At 43.0% G+C, this 18,038-nt stretch overlaps 1 protein-coding gene across 1 annotated transcript in view; it reads left to right on the top strand.

The window, feature by feature from the left end:
* LOC147701284 (alpha-tectorin-like) overlaps positions 1-18,038 on the top strand; it is a 550,081-nt gene that overhangs the window by 228,824 nt on the left and 303,219 nt on the right. The window contains exons 9-11 of the mRNA XM_086930016.1: positions 2,596-3,163; positions 13,577-14,163; positions 16,988-17,546. Of these exons, the coding sequence (XP_086786142.1) occupies positions 2,596-3,163; positions 13,577-14,163; positions 16,988-17,546 (1,714 nt within the window). The remainder of the gene's footprint in view (positions 1-2,595; positions 3,164-13,576; positions 14,164-16,987; positions 17,547-18,038) is intronic.

Genomic DNA, 18,038 nt, shown 5'->3' with positions numbered 1-18,038 from the left:
CTTTCTAAGTCTAATCAAATGAGTTGTTTCCTAGCTTATACAACAGAGTACTTTCAGAGCTCACAGATCAGAGCCCTTTCTGAGTCTAAACATCAGTGTCATTTCGGGGCCCCCACGTCAGAGTCCTTTCTGAGTCTACACATCAGAGCTCTTTCAGAGTCTCTACATTAGTGTCTTCTCTGTGCCTACATATCTGAGCTCTTTCTGAGTCTCTACAATATTGTCTTCTCTGTGCTTATAAACCAGAGCTATTTTTGAGTCTCTACATTAATGGCTTCTCTCTGACGTCTTCGCTGTGCCTACACATCAGAGTCCTTTCTGAGTCTCTACATAAGTGTCTTCTCTGTGCCGGCACATGGGAGCTCTTTCTGAGTCTCTACATTAGTGTCTTCTCTGTGCCGGCACATGGGAGCTCTATCTGAGTCTCCACATTAGTGTCTTCTCTGTCCCTGCACATCAGAGCTCTTTCTGAGTCTCTGCTTTAGTGTCTTCTCTGTACCTACACATTGGAGCTCTTTGTGAGTCTCTATGTTAGTGTCTTCTCTGTGCATAGAAACCAGAGCTCTTTTTTAGTCTCTACATTAATGGCTTCTCTCTGCCGTCTTCACTGTGGCTACACATCAGAATCCTTTCTGAGTCTCTACATTAGTGTCTTCTCTGTGCCTACACATCAGAGCTCTTTCTGAGTCTCTACATACGTGTCTTCTCTGTGCCTGCACATCGGAGCTCTTTCTGAGTCTTTATGTTAGTGTCGTCTCTGTGCCTACACATCAGAGCTCTTTCTGAGTCTCCACGTTAGTGTGTCCTCTGTGCCTACACATCGGAGCTCTTTCTGAGTCTCTACAATAGTGTATTCTCTGTGCCTACACAACGGAGCTCTTTCTGAGTCTCTACGTTAGTGTATTATCTGTGCCTACATATCTGAGCTCTTTCGGAGTGTCTACATTAATGTCATCTCTTTGCCTACACCACATTAAAGCTCTTTCTGAATCTCTACATTTGTGTCTTCTCAGTGCCTACAAAGCTGACCTTTTCTGAGTCTCTTCATTTGTGTCTTCTCTGTATCCACACATCATCTCTGTATCTACAAATCAGAGCTCTTTCCGAGTCTCTACATTAGTGTCTTCTCTGTGCCTACACATCAGAGCTCTTTCAGAGTCTCTACATTTGTGTCTTCTCTGTGCCTGCAAACCAGAGCTCTTTCCAAATCTCTACTTTAATAGTCACCTCTCTGTGCCTAAACATCGGAGCTCTTTCTGAGTCTACACATCAGAGCTCGTTCTGAGTCTCTACGTTAGTGTCTTCTCTGTGCTTGCACATCAGATCTCTTTCTGAGTCTCTATATTAGTGCCTTCTCTATGTTTTCACATCAGAGTTTTTTCTGAGTCTCTACATTAGTATCTTCTCTGTGTATTCACATCAGAGCTCTTTCTGAGTCTCTGCATTAGTGTCTTCTCTGTTTCTACACATCAGAGCTCGCTCCGAGTCTCTACATTAGCGCCTTCTCTGTGTCTTCACATCAGAGCTCTTTCTGAGGCTCTACATCAGGGTCTTCTCTATGTCCTCACATCAGAGCTCATTCTGAGTCTCTACATTAGTGTCTTCTCTGTGTCTTCACATCAGAGCTCTTTCTGAGTCTCTACATTAGTGTCTTCTCTGTACTTACAAACCAGAACTATTTTTGAGTCTCTACAGAGTTACTCATAAGCCAACACCTCAGTGTCATATTTGATCGCACAAGTCAGTCTTTGCTGGATCTCTGCATTACGGTCACATCTGAAAATGCATATTGGCAACCTAGACCGCGTGCACATGAGCATCCTAGTTTAGCCCACACATTAATGGTCTAGCTGACATCAGATAGCCATCTCCGAAGCCCACAGATCTGCCTCAAAGCTGAACCCACACATCTGTTTTCTTATCAGGAAAGCACATCAGCAAGGACATACTAAGAGGATCATGGACGAAGAACACAATTACAAAAACCACTAAATTCATGACTTCAACATCAAGTAAAGATTTGGTTGGGCCAAACCCAAGGATGTTTATTCACAGCTTCAGTTTGAAATATTCATCACTATCCTATCCCGGTATTGGGTATATTACATAGGCAAGACTACTACAGATAACATACAACACCCAATGTTTTAGCTCAAACACTAAGATAAAAAGTAAACACATTGTGCTGGAGCAGACACGATCCCTGCATAGCCCACACACACAGTGGTATCGAGCCTGGTTATTAGAGCAGTGTCCATGTTAAGCCCAAACAACAGGCTGATAGTTAATTCCACACATTATCCACAGCAACATCTGACTTAACTTTATACAATATTCTGGATTGATCCACAATGGAGCAAGAATCTGCAAAGTAAAAAAGTAATTGCTTCCTTGGTACCTTTGTTCAGTAGTACAGGATTCTAGCACAAAATACTTTGGTAGACCACAGTGCTGTCATTGCAAAATCAATAATTGCTGTGAGTGCTTCCTAGTGGTGGTACATGAGACATAGGCGAGAGTTTAGGATATCAGTGGCAATGCTCTGAAGTTGACAAAGAGAGGAAGCATTCTGTAATATGGTGTGTTCTCTTGCAGGTCAATGGAAGTGCGTTGGACTTGCCCATTTTCCTTCTTTCAGGACTGCTCCGGGTCCATCTCATTGGCTCTGCTGTTGTGGTCGAAGCTGCCTTTGGGATTGTGGTGTCCTACGACTGGAATCATTCTGTCGTAGAGGTGACCGTGCCTGGTGCCTACTCAGGTGCAGTATGTGGACTCTGTGGAGACTTTAATGGCATTCGCGACGATGACTTTAGGGGTCCAAGTGGATCAGTAATGGAGGATGTGGCTCATTTTGTTAATAGTTGGCAAGTTCCAGCCTACACTGCTATCTGTGCAATGGCAGACCGCGTGCCTGCGTGTGGTATGGAAAATGTGGCTTTCTTCTTCTCGAAGAGGTACTGTGGGGTTATCCCTGACCCTGAAGGTCCGTTTACACAATGTGATGGTGCAAGGGAAAATAACACCATTGTCACAGACTGTGTTTACAATATGTGCATCAGTGGTGACAGCAAACAGGCCTTTTGTTCAATAATACAACGCTTTGCCCAGCAGTGCCAGAAACAAGGTACCACCATTCAGCACTGGAGAAATCGTACAGAGTGTGGTAAGCTTTATGCATCTGCTCATAGCCACAGCATTGTCAATGTGCTCCACTTTCTGTCTGCCATGAATTCTCTACCGCACTACCTCCACAGCACTCACTATCCATTCATCCTTTCATACGTACATCCTCTTAACCCATCCTCCAGCCAAACCCACCTCTTCATCTTCCCCTGCACTCATCTGCCCATATCACTCTCCCTTCATGAATCTATCACTGCCTATTCATTCTTCTCTCCCTTTTTGCAGACATCCCCTACTGCACACATTTGTCTTTCTATCGCTTCTACGCTCCATCCTCCTGTCTATACACGCATCACTTTCATTGTAAATCTCTCCATCTACCTATTTCTTTATCATTTTATGTTTGTTTCTGTGTATATCCATCTATCAATCCATCTTTATTTTGATCCATTCATTCATTTCCATTACATACCTATTTCTTCCATCCATCCACCCATTCATCCATCTACTCACTGAACACTGTTGAGCTGAACCTATCCATCAGTTTTCAAAATGTAGACAGACAGCCATTAATATCTCTCCACCTGACCTCTGTGTCTGACCTTCCACGTTGCAATCCTCCATCTTCTGTTCCTCTACCTCTCCACAGTTCACTCAGACCATTCATCCATCCAAGCAGGTACCTGTGCTTCTAGCCATAAGCTCTTCTCTCAGTTTCTCTGCATATCCCTCAATAGCTCCATTCCTTTGTGTTGTATATTTATACTTACTTCAATGTGGCTACTTGATGTCTGTTTGAGTCTTTCATTTGTGTTTTATCAGTAAAGGGAGAAGATATGTTGTATATTTGTACTTACGTCAATGTGGCTACTTGGTGTCAGTAGTCCTTTCTTAGTGTTCCTATCTTACCAGTCTCCCGTACTACCTAAGAGTGTTATATCTGTTATGTGAAGATTCCAGCATTGGCAGTTGATGGTCTGGTCAGCTGTGAGGTTTTACTGCTCTGTTGTCTTATCTTATCTTGTAACTTAATAAATCCATCTTAATAACTGAAGACGCGTCCTGCTACCTACGTAATCTATTTACAACACTATGTCACACCACAAATTACCCAGTTACCCTCCTCTATTCATTAATGTCTGCTTCCACCCGCTAACCTACGGAAAACATCCTTTACCCCGCAGTCACAACAACAGCCTGCCTTTACAACGCAGTCACTACCCTGACTGCGACGTTACAACGTGTTCCTTTAACCTGAAAGTTGTTACAATGATAACGGCCAGCATTATTGGCCGAGTGTTGGATTTGTAAGTCCAAAACCTGCCGCTTTCCTGCTGTTGCATAGACTGAATTTAGAATAGTAACAACTTGAGTGGTAAGGTAAAGCGTGGTAGAGTTGCAGTTGGGGGACTGACTGCATTGTAAAGACATGCTGGGTAAATGCATGAGAGGTTCTGTCATACAACCCTTACCTACTGCTATGTCCATCATTAAAGGAGCAGTCTAGTGATTGGGTTTCTGATAACTAAGGGCTTGATTCACAGAATGAACTTAAGACTCAATCCTAAACCTACTACTATTTTGGTATTCACAGAATGCACTAACTACTTTTGGCAATCACAGAATGAACTTACTACTTTTGGTATTCACAGAAGTTAGGATTTTGTCTTAAGTCTGTCTTAAGTCTGTCTTAAGTCTGTCTCAAGTCTGTCTTAAGACAAACTTAAGACAAAATCCTAACTTGTGTGAATACCAAAAGTAGTAAGTTAATTCTGTGAATACCAAAATAGTAGTACGTTTAGGATAGAGTCGTAAGTTCATTCTGTGAATCGGGCCCTAAATTCCTGGCCTTGGTCCAGAGCTTGTCTGACCAATAATCATGTGATTCTGAGCAAATCATTTTTTTTCCTTCGACCCCCAATTGTTAGTACATATATAAATATGTGAGATTGGTGTGAATTGCCCCAACCTCAATACATCCTCGTTTCTGTCAACACTCAGCTGTACCTTACATATGTTTCTATTAATTGTGCAACATCTCACATTCAAGGTGTTCATGCTATGATAAGACATCTTCACTGTAAAGCACAGCACAAATCTTTAAATGTTCCCTATATCAAATACCGAATGAAAAAGGATCATTAATCTATCGTAACGAAACTTGAGGGGGCCCCCCTGCAAGGCACTTGGAGGGGCCCCTGCTCCGTATTTAATAAGGAGCTCTCGACCCAGAGTACTGTGCTGAGGGGGACCCCTAGAGCTCGGCCCCCCCACGAACCGCAAGGGTTGCGGGGGCCTGTGTGACGCCACTGGTCAACTGCATCAGTGGCCTAACTGGACAAGCTGTCACTCTGCCACTTTTACAAAATGACAGCAAATTAACTAGAAAGTTTCAATACACTGCCTCAGCGCTGTTTGCTAGAGAATCATCAGAAGCACCCATTGTACAATGTTACTCTCTTCTTTGCCCCATTCGCTGCCAAACCCTGCCTGTGTCCTATGTGTCCCCCAATGATCTTTTCTGCCTCTGATTGTGAAGGTCCTTGCTCTAAGCATCTTGCTCTTGTCTCTCACCCCTGCCTGTCTCCTGTTCTGCCCCTGCTTCCTCTGATGTAGCTCAATGTTGTTTGTTCCACCTAATTTTGCCTCACAAATGGCTACAGTTGTGGAGTTTTATGACCTCAACATGATCAAAATGCGGGAACGCAGTTATTAATCTCAAGATACAACTATCAAATTCACAGTAAGAGATAGCAGTTGAAATGCAATCTGGCTTCCTCTTTTTGGACCGTTCACCTGATAAGCCCATCAGTATTCATCTACTAGTACTGCCAGCGCATTCCTGTCTTCCTCTCCAACCTCAGAGGTTCCTGTTCAAGCATCCTCAGAACCATTCACTAAAAGTGCCAGCAAAACTGCTTTGGGAGCAATGCATGGGGAGCACTAGTACATTTAATCTACACATACTGTTCATTCAGCTGGCACTCCTAATCCATCTAAGAGAATAACTACGCCCACAGGTGTTAGGAAACTGGCAGCCCTAGATACCTCCCAAAAATCTGTAGTGTCACAAACAAATACAAGAATTTTTGATTTTCCATCCCCATCTGGAACCTGAATATCTAACACTCAAATTGTCCTTGATCCAGTGCAGAACATGGCCCTTACCTAGAGCAACACCAGGTCGGTTACAGTGATCAGGCTCTTAAAGGGCCACCTCGTGTATAGGAAATAACAGTTCTTTATAGCCAGTCCTGCATGTCTAAAAGTAACCACGAATAGGCATTTCAGAATGTACTTTTGTTTGATGATGTCTGTTTGAGCATCATTCACAGGATGGCCTCTTTAACATTATGCCCCTTCAGCCACATTCTATTACCACACTTCAAGGACTGGGCCACTCAAATGACTGTGCAAACTCTCAAACATATAAGATCGTTTGGAAGGGATTGAGAACAGCCAGTAAATCATGCCTAGATAAAGGTATAATTGTACAAACATTTACTGAAACATTTGCTTGGACAATTAAGTTGTGCTTGAATCCTAACAATCACAACATCTGAAACCTGAAAGTGAGACGGGATCAGCAATCTAATTTTTGCAACCATTAACAAATATCGCAGAAAAACAAATATTGTGCCATAAGCATTGTAAAACAAATACCATCAATAGCTTTGAGGTGTACAGACATTTTGCTCAATATTTACTTAATAATTGGACTACAAACAGCTGACTGACTACAAGTGAAATGTAAAAGGATTTCTATTCTTGTAGTTTGCGAAGTCGTGGATCAGAATGGGCGGAGGTTGTCACCTACTTAGCAGTTGTGAAGATGACTTCTTGTGATTTCTTGGTGTGGCTGGTCCAAGTGGACATGAAGGTGCCACCTCTATATTATTTTTTTACATGCAATTCGAGGGCCAGGTGTAGTGCTGACTCTACAGCACAGCCCAGACATTCAGAATGACAGCAAAAAATATGTGTAGTGGTGTCTCTTCTTGGATTTGAGAGCACTAAACAAGTCCTAAAGAAGCGAGGCTTCGAGATGAGCTCTAGCCTGGACATTCTTCCGTCAATTGTTCTTCTGGAATATTTACATCACCAGATCTAGAGGATGCTTATTTTCTCCTGGCCATACACACATGGCATGAAAAAGTACCTGCGATTTATGGTGGGTGGTCGGCACTGCCAATTCAAAGTAGTTGCTTTTGGCTGTGGACAGGAGCAGAAACATGAGATGGGACTCCACAGTAAAATTCTCTAACAAATTGTGAACATTTAACTAGCCCTATACGAGGTCTGTGAGTCGAGTATATAAAGACAGACACTTGCATAAACGTGGAGAGCAGCATACAGAGAAGAGACCTTCCCTGACCAGTATGAGAAGAACCATATTGTTATAAACATTCATGAACGGGATTTGGGAGAGGGGTTTTCATGCACCAATCATGGATTGTTGATTTCATATTACACCAGGTCAAACTTTCAGGTCAAAATGGGTCTGCATGTGAATATAATAATAATAATAATAATATTACTAATAATAATAATAATATATTTAACAGTTTATTAGGGATAGGTTTTGGATGATGTAGGCAAACGGAGGAGAGGTGATTGCAGTGTTCCTTGTGGTCCTGCACACATACATTCAGGGTAATAAGCTATGGTCAGTGCTTTAAATGTGCCAGTACTCACCAGTAATGAGTACTGGCCCTTTTCAATATCCTCCCTTATTGTACAGGAAATTCTCCTTGGCCAAAGAGAGTACCGGTACCAATGATGTTTAAGCAAGGGCCGGGCCAGGTTCAAGTGACGGTGTGATGCAATTCTGATGTTGAGGCTGTCACAGCCGGAGAGTCAGTGAGCTACGTCCTGGCTGAATTATCTAGCAATGGCTCATTTCATATGGTGACTGGATGGGCCTTTCATCACAGTGTGGTTAACGACCCAGGGACCAATCAAACCCCACGGTGTTAATCACCCAATACAAGTGATGTAGGGTGTGCCGTCTTCTTTACTCCTGAGCACACAGGATATACTACAAAGGCTGAGAGCTTTTGAGCCTCTGTGCTGAATGCTGTGACTGTGTGGGAGTGTGTGTCTGCCTCTGTGCATGTGGGAGTGCCAGCGTTGGTGTGCAAGTGTGCAAGAGTGTTGTGCTTGCTTTCCACTCCTGGTAATAGTCTGAGAAAGGTAGAGAATATTGCAGCACTGAGTACCAGCCTCAGAATACAGAAGCGCAGCATGCCGGAGTGCACACACTCACCAAGGTCTGCTGTTAGCATAAAGCCTTCATCTGTGGGATATTGCCATTTAAAGTCATCCATAGTGTTAAGGAACAGGTTAAATATTCCAGGGCCTCCTCCACTCATCAAACCACCATATCAAGGAGGCAGTGGAGGGGAGGGAGAGGGGATGAACGTAGGTGACAAAATCGTAGGGGTTTGAGAGTAGAAGCAGAACAGTCATTTCAAACTATCGGGTAGTGCAATCCATGGGCAGATCGAGAAAAAAACTGCTCAGGGGCCCATCAGCATCCAAGCAGGCTTCATACACTGGACACATCAGCAGGAGCATCGACCCAGGGGAGGGTGAAGTCTACCACTGACGCTGAGTGATCTAACAAAGGCTTCACAACCTCATGTATCCACCTTCTGACAATAGCTATCTTACTCCTTGTCAGTGCCTGACTCAGCCACTGCCTCTAGGGGTTACCTGAGCAGTTCACATTCACTGCTGTGATTTAATTCCTAACTGAGTCACTTACTCAGGGTGACCTGAGGAAAGACAGATCACTATCCTGTGTCCAGCTCTTGGCTCTGATACTGAGACTGTGCTTACCTGTTGAAGATCATTCACCATCCTGAGTGTCCAAATCTTGACTCAAACACTGACTCCCTGTGTGACCCTACGATTACCTACTCACCAACAATGTGCACCTGACTCTGCCACTGACTCCTAAGGGGTATTACACACTACTGCTTTCAAAGATCACCAGGCGCTGTGGATGCATACCTAGTAAATCTCAATCCCACTCAATGCCATCATCTTGACCATGCTTTAAGCCCTGCCCCCAAACCTTGCCTGTGCGCTTCCCCCACATCCTCCCTGTGATGCCCTTGTGTGCTCATACCACTCCATGTTGCCTTTTCACCCATATGCTGCTCCCCTGCCACCCTGTTGTGTTCTCCCTCATCCATGTGCTCCCATATGTTCCTCTTTCTCTCTATTTGCTTCCTCTGCCATTGGTGTTCCTTCTCTACGCCCTCTGTGTTGCTTAAAGCCACCAAGTTGCTTTGCACACGTCTTCCTGTTGCTCCCCCTCAGTGTTGCTCTGTCCTTGTTCCTCCCTGCACCCAGTTAATTCCCTTTTCCCTGTGCAGCTTCCCCAACTCATGCTACTTTTTTTTTGTTTACAGATCCAACTCGGACTGGCAAACAAAAAAAAAGCGAAAGCAAGACTTTGTCGATATGTGCCTACAAAACAACATGGCTGGGCTGGGAGTTGCTTTTTTTCTCTTTTTAAAAAGACATGCTGCATAGCTTCAGGTATTATGTACATCATGGCTAGAACCATTGATGAAGGTTCTCATAGGCAATTCATACTGGATTTGCCAATGTTTGTTTATATATTGCCTTTACTGTGCTTCTTGCTGATCACTTACTAATTTCTGCTCCAGACAAACAAGTCCTGAATGGTCCAGGAAGGCAAGGTCACCCTGGCAGGCTGGTTGGAGTGATGAGCAGGGAATAGTGACAATGGCAGGGGAGTGGTTCTGCTCTCCTAAGGCAGCTTTCATGGTAGTATACCCAGTGTGAGACCCACTCATCTACATTCATCTGCACACCTGGATGGGAATGTCTATACCTATGCCTGCTCAGTACCACAAACTTTAAACAAAATATCTCAGAATGGACAATCAAGTAAAGTAACCGGCTAAGCGGACTATGATCCTAACAAAATACAATAAAAGGACCTACAGAACTGCCAGATTACTGAAAACCATAAACTGTGCGCCTCTGTCTCACAATTCTTCATCCATCACACTGGTAAGTGCTGGGTCCCATAACACGATAACCGTACCTCACACACGACAGTGAAACTCTTCCTACATGGATCAAATCAAAGACAACATACTTCCAGCCACACACCCACATGGTGTATCATGCTACTCTTTTAGACAAGTGCTTTAGCACCCGACATAAGGGTAGTAAGCGCTATATAAACATTGCAATACAATACTAAACGCGAATGCAAGTTTCTTCCTATGTAGACTGAATTCAGGTTGCTTGCTGTCATTTGGCCACCCAGGAACCACCAACCACCTGCACCGTAAGCAAACATTGACATAATAAAATTCCGCTTTCATGGAACAAGGTTTCTTTTTCTCAAGTCTGAAGAGAAATCAGTAAAAGAGGTGCGAGCAGATTGGCGAAGAGTCTTGTATGCGCCACTGTTGCTATGACGTACCTAGCCTTGCCTAGTAGGACTGGTAGATCTGCCGGGGATACAGCTTTACCGAGCAGTAATATCCAGGGTGGGTTTAATGGCTGCCTCCGTTTTCTTTGTAAGAATGGGAAATAATATGCCATTTCTGCCTTCCTGGCTGAAAGAAGCACACAGTATGCCACGGGATGCTTTGCTTTTCTCAAACAAATTCCTCGGAGTGTTTCCTGAGGAGAATTTTTGCAGGAACCCAAGCACAATCTCTTTTAACTTCAGAAAGTAGAATCAAGTGCCACAAACACCGATTCTGCTCACCTTCACCTGTGTTGCCGTACTTGGAATGAGACGGCTGGAGTGGGATGATTTTGAGTGAAAGACTTTAGAATTAGCTCTTATGATACATGTTGGAGTGAGTAAAAATGTTAAGTAAAATCAGTATTTATTTATTTTTCTAATACATAGGGTAGTGAATTCACAACCCACATGCCGATGACAATCGAGACATGGACTGGACAAGACCAAGACAGAAAGGTGCAGTTGTGAAAATAATCCTGTGGAATTTTAAACCAGAATTTTATGGCTTTAAGCCTTCAAATATGTGCAAGTGTGTACTACATCAGACGCCACTTCATTTATCTGTCACGTTTAATACAGTACCTCATTCTAATAATCTCTTCACACTTTAAACTTGGAGTTTGCAATTGTGTGTGCAAATGTCTCTGCTCCTGTTTTACATCTAGAACTTAATGGGTCTCTTTCCCCTCATTTTTACTTGGGCTCTTCTACAATTACTTGCTAGGCCCTGGCCTGTGACACTCCTTCCGGAGCCCCATTGTATTCAATGTCTGTCTGTCTGTCTCCATTCTGACTGTAATGCATATATATTGTGGGCAACTGCAGCATTTAAACAGATATTGCAGATTTAAAAAGTCCACGTTCAGCGCGGTGCTACCACGGAGCCGAATCCTCACTTTATTGTAAGTCCTGAACAGAGCTTCAGTAATGAACTCTGAACTGACTTAATATTTCTGGGAATAAACTTTCAAAAAACTACATTGTTCTACAATAAACGCCTACACACCCTGATAAAGTCATCTTATTGCATGTAACTTTTCTTACAGAAGATTAGTTATCTCTCCAAGTTAAGGCGAGCCTTAACATAAACAGCTTGAGAGGCCTGGCCGGGCCGTGCACCATTTAATTAATGAAGAGGCTCAGAGGCCCGGCCAGAGCCCAGGCGTGCGTGCTGTCAGCCTGCGCACCATTTAATTTATTAATAAGAGTCCGGGCATGACGTGCGCACTGCGCACCATTTAATTCATGATGAGGGCGGAGCAGGGGGGCTGAGGGTGCCTGTGTTATGCCCCTGGATGAGGGGCCCCTGGAGCAGGGGGCCCCCTCCGCAACGCGGGGGCTGCGGGGGCCTGTGTTACGCCCCTGCATCAGCCCAGCCACCCATGCATGCAGGCAGTTAGCACTTTAAACAATGAGAGAGACGCCACCACCTGCAGATAGAAGAGGGTGGGAGCATACTGCCTCACATCCCAACACTCAGTTCGGCACAATGCATCATGTTAAATGTAGTGCATGATATCACTTACTTCAGTAGTAGTCGTTAATATTTCAACCTTGTTGGTGCAGCGTGTGCCGTGTCACTTTATAGACGTGTTTCTGGATTCCATCAGTAGAGATGAGCAAGTAGGTTTTGGGGTGCTGGAATTGCTACATATGTTCATTATCTGTCCCTCATTTCCCTCTCTGTATATTAGTGCCAGGTCATGGTGATGGCAAGTTGTGTTAATATTTAAGGGTCATAGATCACACTTTTTAAAACTAACGGCTTCATTTAGAGTATTGCAAAGAACAACAAAGTGATGGAAGAACCCAGGACGCATTAAAGTCCATCAATTTTCACCAACAAAGACCATTAATACATTATTATGTAAATCAGTTTTGTTTTGTACCTGTAGGCAACCCTATACAGGAACCCAAGCAAACGAAGACCTGTTTCAGTCTATAGGTTCTTATCTGTTAAGTGCAGCTTGAATTCTGTTTGTAAGTGAGCGGGGGAACCTATCTTTTGGATTTCCAGTGCTTGAGGCTCAGATTAATGTAAGCATTTCTTCCATCACTTTGTTGTTTGTCTCAATTTAAGGGTGGTGTGTGGCCCATCGTGTCCCCAGTGTCACTATGTTAGCATTAAGGTTGATATTTATTCTTTTGTTTCTGGGGAAACAAGAAAACTTTGGCCCTGATGTGCAGGGAGTTTTGGGTGTCACTGTCAATTTTCATGCCCAATTCGACAATGTCTTGCATGGTAAACCCAGCAGAAAATATCTGCATTGAAGGCCTGCCATTAATAGTGTGGGTCTTTGGAAGCAGTGGCGGTGTCTGTCGCCATGATGGTGAGTCAGCCACAATCATGGATTCCTGTCCCTCTACATGTAGTGAGAGTCGATTTAAGGTGGGATTCCCTCCCCACCAAGCCATGCATGACATCCAAAATGAGCTCTAACTACGTGAATTTCAAACTATAAGTTTTGTACCTAATTCTTTATCAAAGAACATTTAAAACTTTTATGGCTGCATCAGTTTCTCTCTTTCCATGTAACCATCATTCTCTTTTCCCTCAAACATTGTGCCTGTCTAAAGCAGTTCCGTTTGTGTATATTAATGTCATTCATTACTCTCTTCACCTGTCTGTCATTTAAATATAATCCATAATTCTATTCTACCAGCCATCTTCAGTGGTACCCCTCTTTTATCCACTCAGAATTAGTTCCTTCTATACATCATGGTCTTCATCCCTCTACTCCTTCATCCATCTATACATTGACCCGCTACCCGAGTTCATTGTTCCACAATCCACTCCTTGCCATCCTTATATATCTCTTCACTTGCATCCTCAATTGTCCCCTTTATCTATTGATACCTCATCACACACAGCATCTGTCACCATCATCCCTGATTCTTCACAGCTTATAATTCCACCATTTTGTATTCCAGAAATGACATGTCCAAAAGTAAACACTCACTATGAGCTCTGTGGATCTTCATGCCCGGCCACATGCAGCAACCGGTCAATCCCCTCCAGCTGTCCTGTCCCATGCGAAGAAGGATGCCAGTGTGACCACAGGTTTGTACTCAATGGTACTGACTGTATCCCTGTGGGGCAGTGTGGCTGTAGCTACAACAACAGGCACTATCTGGCTGGAGAGACCTGGAGAGGCATGGACTGTCTGGCCATCTGTAGATGCAACGAGACTACCGGCATAGCCCAGTGCTCCAGTGCACCGTGTGCCCAAGAGGAAGACTGCGTAGACATTGATGGGGTATTTGAATGTCAAGTACCACCTGAGGGACACTGCCAGGCATCCAAAGGAACCCACTACAGCACCTTTGATGGGACGCAATACAGCATTCAGAGCAACTGCACTTACATTCTGTCTGAACTGTGCGCGCCTTCAGATTATCTGACAGCCTTCAGCGTGGAAGTCAAGGGCGACAACTGGGTAAATGGAGTTCCAGCCACCACAGTGGTCTCTGTGCGGGCCAAGGGTTACCTGGTCACTCTTGAGCGAGGCTCTGTCAAGGTAATGCTACTAAGGCATTCATTAACCTAAAACTTTGAAGAGTAATATATAAAATTATAATTGTGTAGCTGTGTTATGAAATAGAGAATGAGAGCAAAGCTCAAGTTGTCTCTAATGTCACTCAGAACACCAAGGGGAAAAACATGCCGGTATTTACTTTTTACCCATCTATAATTGTATGTAATATATGATGTCACTTAGGACCCTCAACATTCAAGTGTATCATCCTAGAACTCTGTCTTCCTGTGACCAATTCCCACCATCCTCTGTGACTTCCTTCTCTTCTGGAACTGTGCTCTTTGCTCTCCATTGGAGCAGAGAGCCAGCACTGCACTGAACTGACTGGCTCTCAGAAAGTCCTGCAGGAGCAAGCTGAAATTCCTTTATGAGGCAACAACAATGGGAAACAACCTTTTTCCCACTCTTGCTACCTGAAAGCAGCCACTAATATAAGTTATTACAGTTGAGTTCTGATGTCACTAAAACCAGCAGCAGGGCTTAAATGAAGCAGCTGTTTAAAGCAAAGAAAACAGAAGGTTGTTGTTCTTGATTCTGCTCCATTTTCAGCTTACAATGACAAGCAGAGAGAACATGTTTGTTTTTTGCACTCCTTAGAGAAAAGCTAGAATCTTTCTCCAAGTTTCTACACATTCCAAGCTACCGCAGCCTTTTTTTTTTTTAAAACTGACTTTTATTGAAGTGTTTCTAATATCTGTTTGCAACAAATAACCAACAGGTTGTTGATGCGTTTAATTTTGCACTAGAGGTTTTATTTTTCATTCTTCATGTTTGCAAACATGCTTCCTCTTTCATATGAAAAAGAGCTACGCACCAAGGAGCATATTTATGACCCAGTTTGCTTTGTGTTTTTTAGCGCACAATGTGGTACATGCGTGATGCATACTGTAATTGAGATTTATTAAGACATGCAAGGCTATTTTGCATAGTCACGAGTGGCTCAATAAATCAGAAGTAAAGCAATGCAGCTCAAATCGCTGCGTTACCTTACTCTGCCCTGGGGAGGGGTCCCATGGGTGTTGCGTGGGTGTTTCCATGCAACTCCCATCGAATTTGATGCATTCCCAGATTTACCAGAATTGGTAAACCAATGGGCCAGAAAGATATGACTACCCAGGGGAGGTGTAGCAAGTAGAAATATCTTTTTTCACCTCTTTACTTCCTCTTTCTATGTGTGTTGGATTCTGCAGCACCCATAGAAAGAGGAAAATACCTCAAGGAATTGTTTTTGTGCAGGAAGGAAATTGTTTCTGCTCCAGTAAGGTGCCCCTTCCTGCACAAAACAATCCTGCATGCAACAGAGGCACCCTTGCACCATGGTGCAAGGGTGTCTGTGTTGACGCTAGGCTGCCAAAAGTGCAACAGCACCGGAGAAAAAGCAGGAATGTACCGTATTGACTTAAATACATCATTCTCCTGCCCTTTCCTTGTCACCTAGAGCAGCACAGCAAGGTGACTTGCTGCGCTGCTGCACTGTGTGACTTTTCGTAAATATGCCCCCATGGTTTTAAGTAGTTTGTTCGAAAGGTGATGGTGTGACCATGTATTATATGGGACGTCAGGGTACCTCCTGACGTACAGAAGGATATTGAAAGTCACCTTAGAGTTCTATAACGTCATAAATGAACTCCGCCTTCGGTCTCGTTCTTCTATTTTTGTATGGAACTACCCGGTGACTTGCAATTTTCTAGTAATATATGACAGGGGTACCTCATCTTTTATATTATAGTTTATTCACAAGTGTTAGTCCAAAATATAAACATTACAAAACAGCATTCAATCCTATATATATCATATCGAAGACACAACTACCTTTGCTATTCCAAGAGTTAGCCAAACCTTTGTAAATCAGGCCTGAGACTTTTTTAGATACCACTTACTTTTCACGGCAGAGACCAGCTATTTGCCCTTGAAATATGTATGCCCTTTCATCCTGTTTTGATTAAATATGATGAGACTTTCCATTTCACCTTTTCAGTCTACATTATTTGCCAGCCATTCTCCAATTTAACATCTATGAGTCTGGTTCAGAAAGACTTTCCCGTGAGTTGGTGTGACATAGTCCCACTTACTCACTGGAAGATGTGTGAACCAATTCATATTTGATTTTATCTCATGTGTTTATTGTTGACCAGAAGGAGAGTGTAGTTCATTTAAATGTTTATCAATATCGTTTTAAAGTAGCATCAGTTGCTGTTATTTACATCCCTTGAGTTTTGTGATGGATCTCGATTCATACAGTGTTTGAATGCTAGGATGATACATCTGAATGTTGAGTAAAAAAAGTTTTGATTAGCTGTATATTCCCATCTGTAATTACAAGACCCACAGTCACTCTCAGTGTTCTTTGTGTAACACACTGTAACTTGGAAGGGGGAATTACATGGCTAAACCCTAGGGTACTTTGGATCCGACACTAAAATTGGAGCGATACCCCACTTTTGTATGAGATAAAGTGTAGAGTGATATGGTGTGTTTTGATCTAAGAGCTACTGTAGAAATTGGAACATGAAGAGAAGGCAGAAAATACCAGGAAATAAATACACTGCATCTCATGTGTGAGTTAGTATTGAAAAGAGAAGACATTTGACCAAGGTAACATTTTTGTATAGCCCAACAGCAGTCCAACAACTCTTTCTCAATAGTAGAAGCTAGAAAACAATTACCAGTCTTTTGTGTACCAAATTCAGGATTCATTGGTTGTCAGTGTAGAGAAGTTGAAAATGCATTTTGGCCAGAAAAGACCCCTTAAGGACAGCAGTTTCACAAGGTTGTCTAATCTGGAATAACCTATTTCTCTGAACAGGTCGATGGTGTGTCTGTGACTCTGCCCATCACCGTGGATGGAGGGGACTTCATAGTTTATAAGAGTGAGATTAACATGGTGCTAAAGACCAAGTTTGGCCTGACTGTGATCTACGACAACTTCACTGTACTTGTCAACCTGCATTCCAGATACAGAAATAATACCTGCGGTCTCTGTGGGAACTTCAATCAAGATGCCAGTGATGACTTTGCCACCCAGAATGGCACATTATCCAATGACACTTCTCAGTTTGTCATTGGCTGGAAGGTTGAGGGAGGTTTGGTGTGCAGCGATCGTTGTTACGGAACATGTCCGGTATGCCAGAATGAAGAGCAGTTCAAGTCTGACATCTTCTGCCACATTATCAAAAACCCCAGTGGCCCCTTCTCCCTCTGCCACCAACATATTCACCCAGATCAATACTTCTCCAGATGCCTGAATGAGCACTGCCTCATGGGAGGGGACATTAGCACACTGTGCCTCTATATCCAGACCTATGCTGCTGCTTGCCAGACTGCCAATGTAACCATTTCCAATTGGAGGAATGAGTCCTTTTGTGGTAAGAACTGTCAGATTGCTCTTTCTTCTTCTAAGTCCTTGTTTTTCATTTCGTCATTGTGGTGCTTTACCGTTTCTAACACAATAGCTACTGTCCATGGTACAAGGAGGTAATACTAGGGAATGACAGGATCACATTTTGGCTTGAGATTCAAAGAGTGTTTATTGGTGCAAGGATGATGGCACACTGATTTTTTAATGCAGAATAATATCGCTTTTTTTGATCTGTTGGTTTATTTTCATGAAATAATACTCATCTGAAATGGAATCATTTTATTAACAGCAGCTGTGTACTTACAAAAAGTTACAAGATTTTTGTGAAGTGTCAGCAACTGAACAAGGTTTTTATTCTTTCTTTGTATAACATACAGTTATTATGATACTTATATTGATTGCCATATGATATTAGATTTGCATCTTCCTTTTTGCCCTATTGCATTCTGACCCAGAATGTTTCCCTTGATAAGTTGCTCAAAGTACTGCCTCGAGGAAT

Source organism: Lissotriton vulgaris, chromosome 7 (genome assembly GCF_964263255.1).
Source record: "Lissotriton vulgaris chromosome 7, aLisVul1.2, whole genome shotgun sequence".
Lineage (NCBI taxonomy): Eukaryota > Metazoa > Chordata > Amphibia > Caudata > Salamandridae > Lissotriton > Lissotriton vulgaris.
Note: the sequence above shows the minus strand (reverse complement) of the source record. Positions and strands in the feature narration are given on the sequence as shown.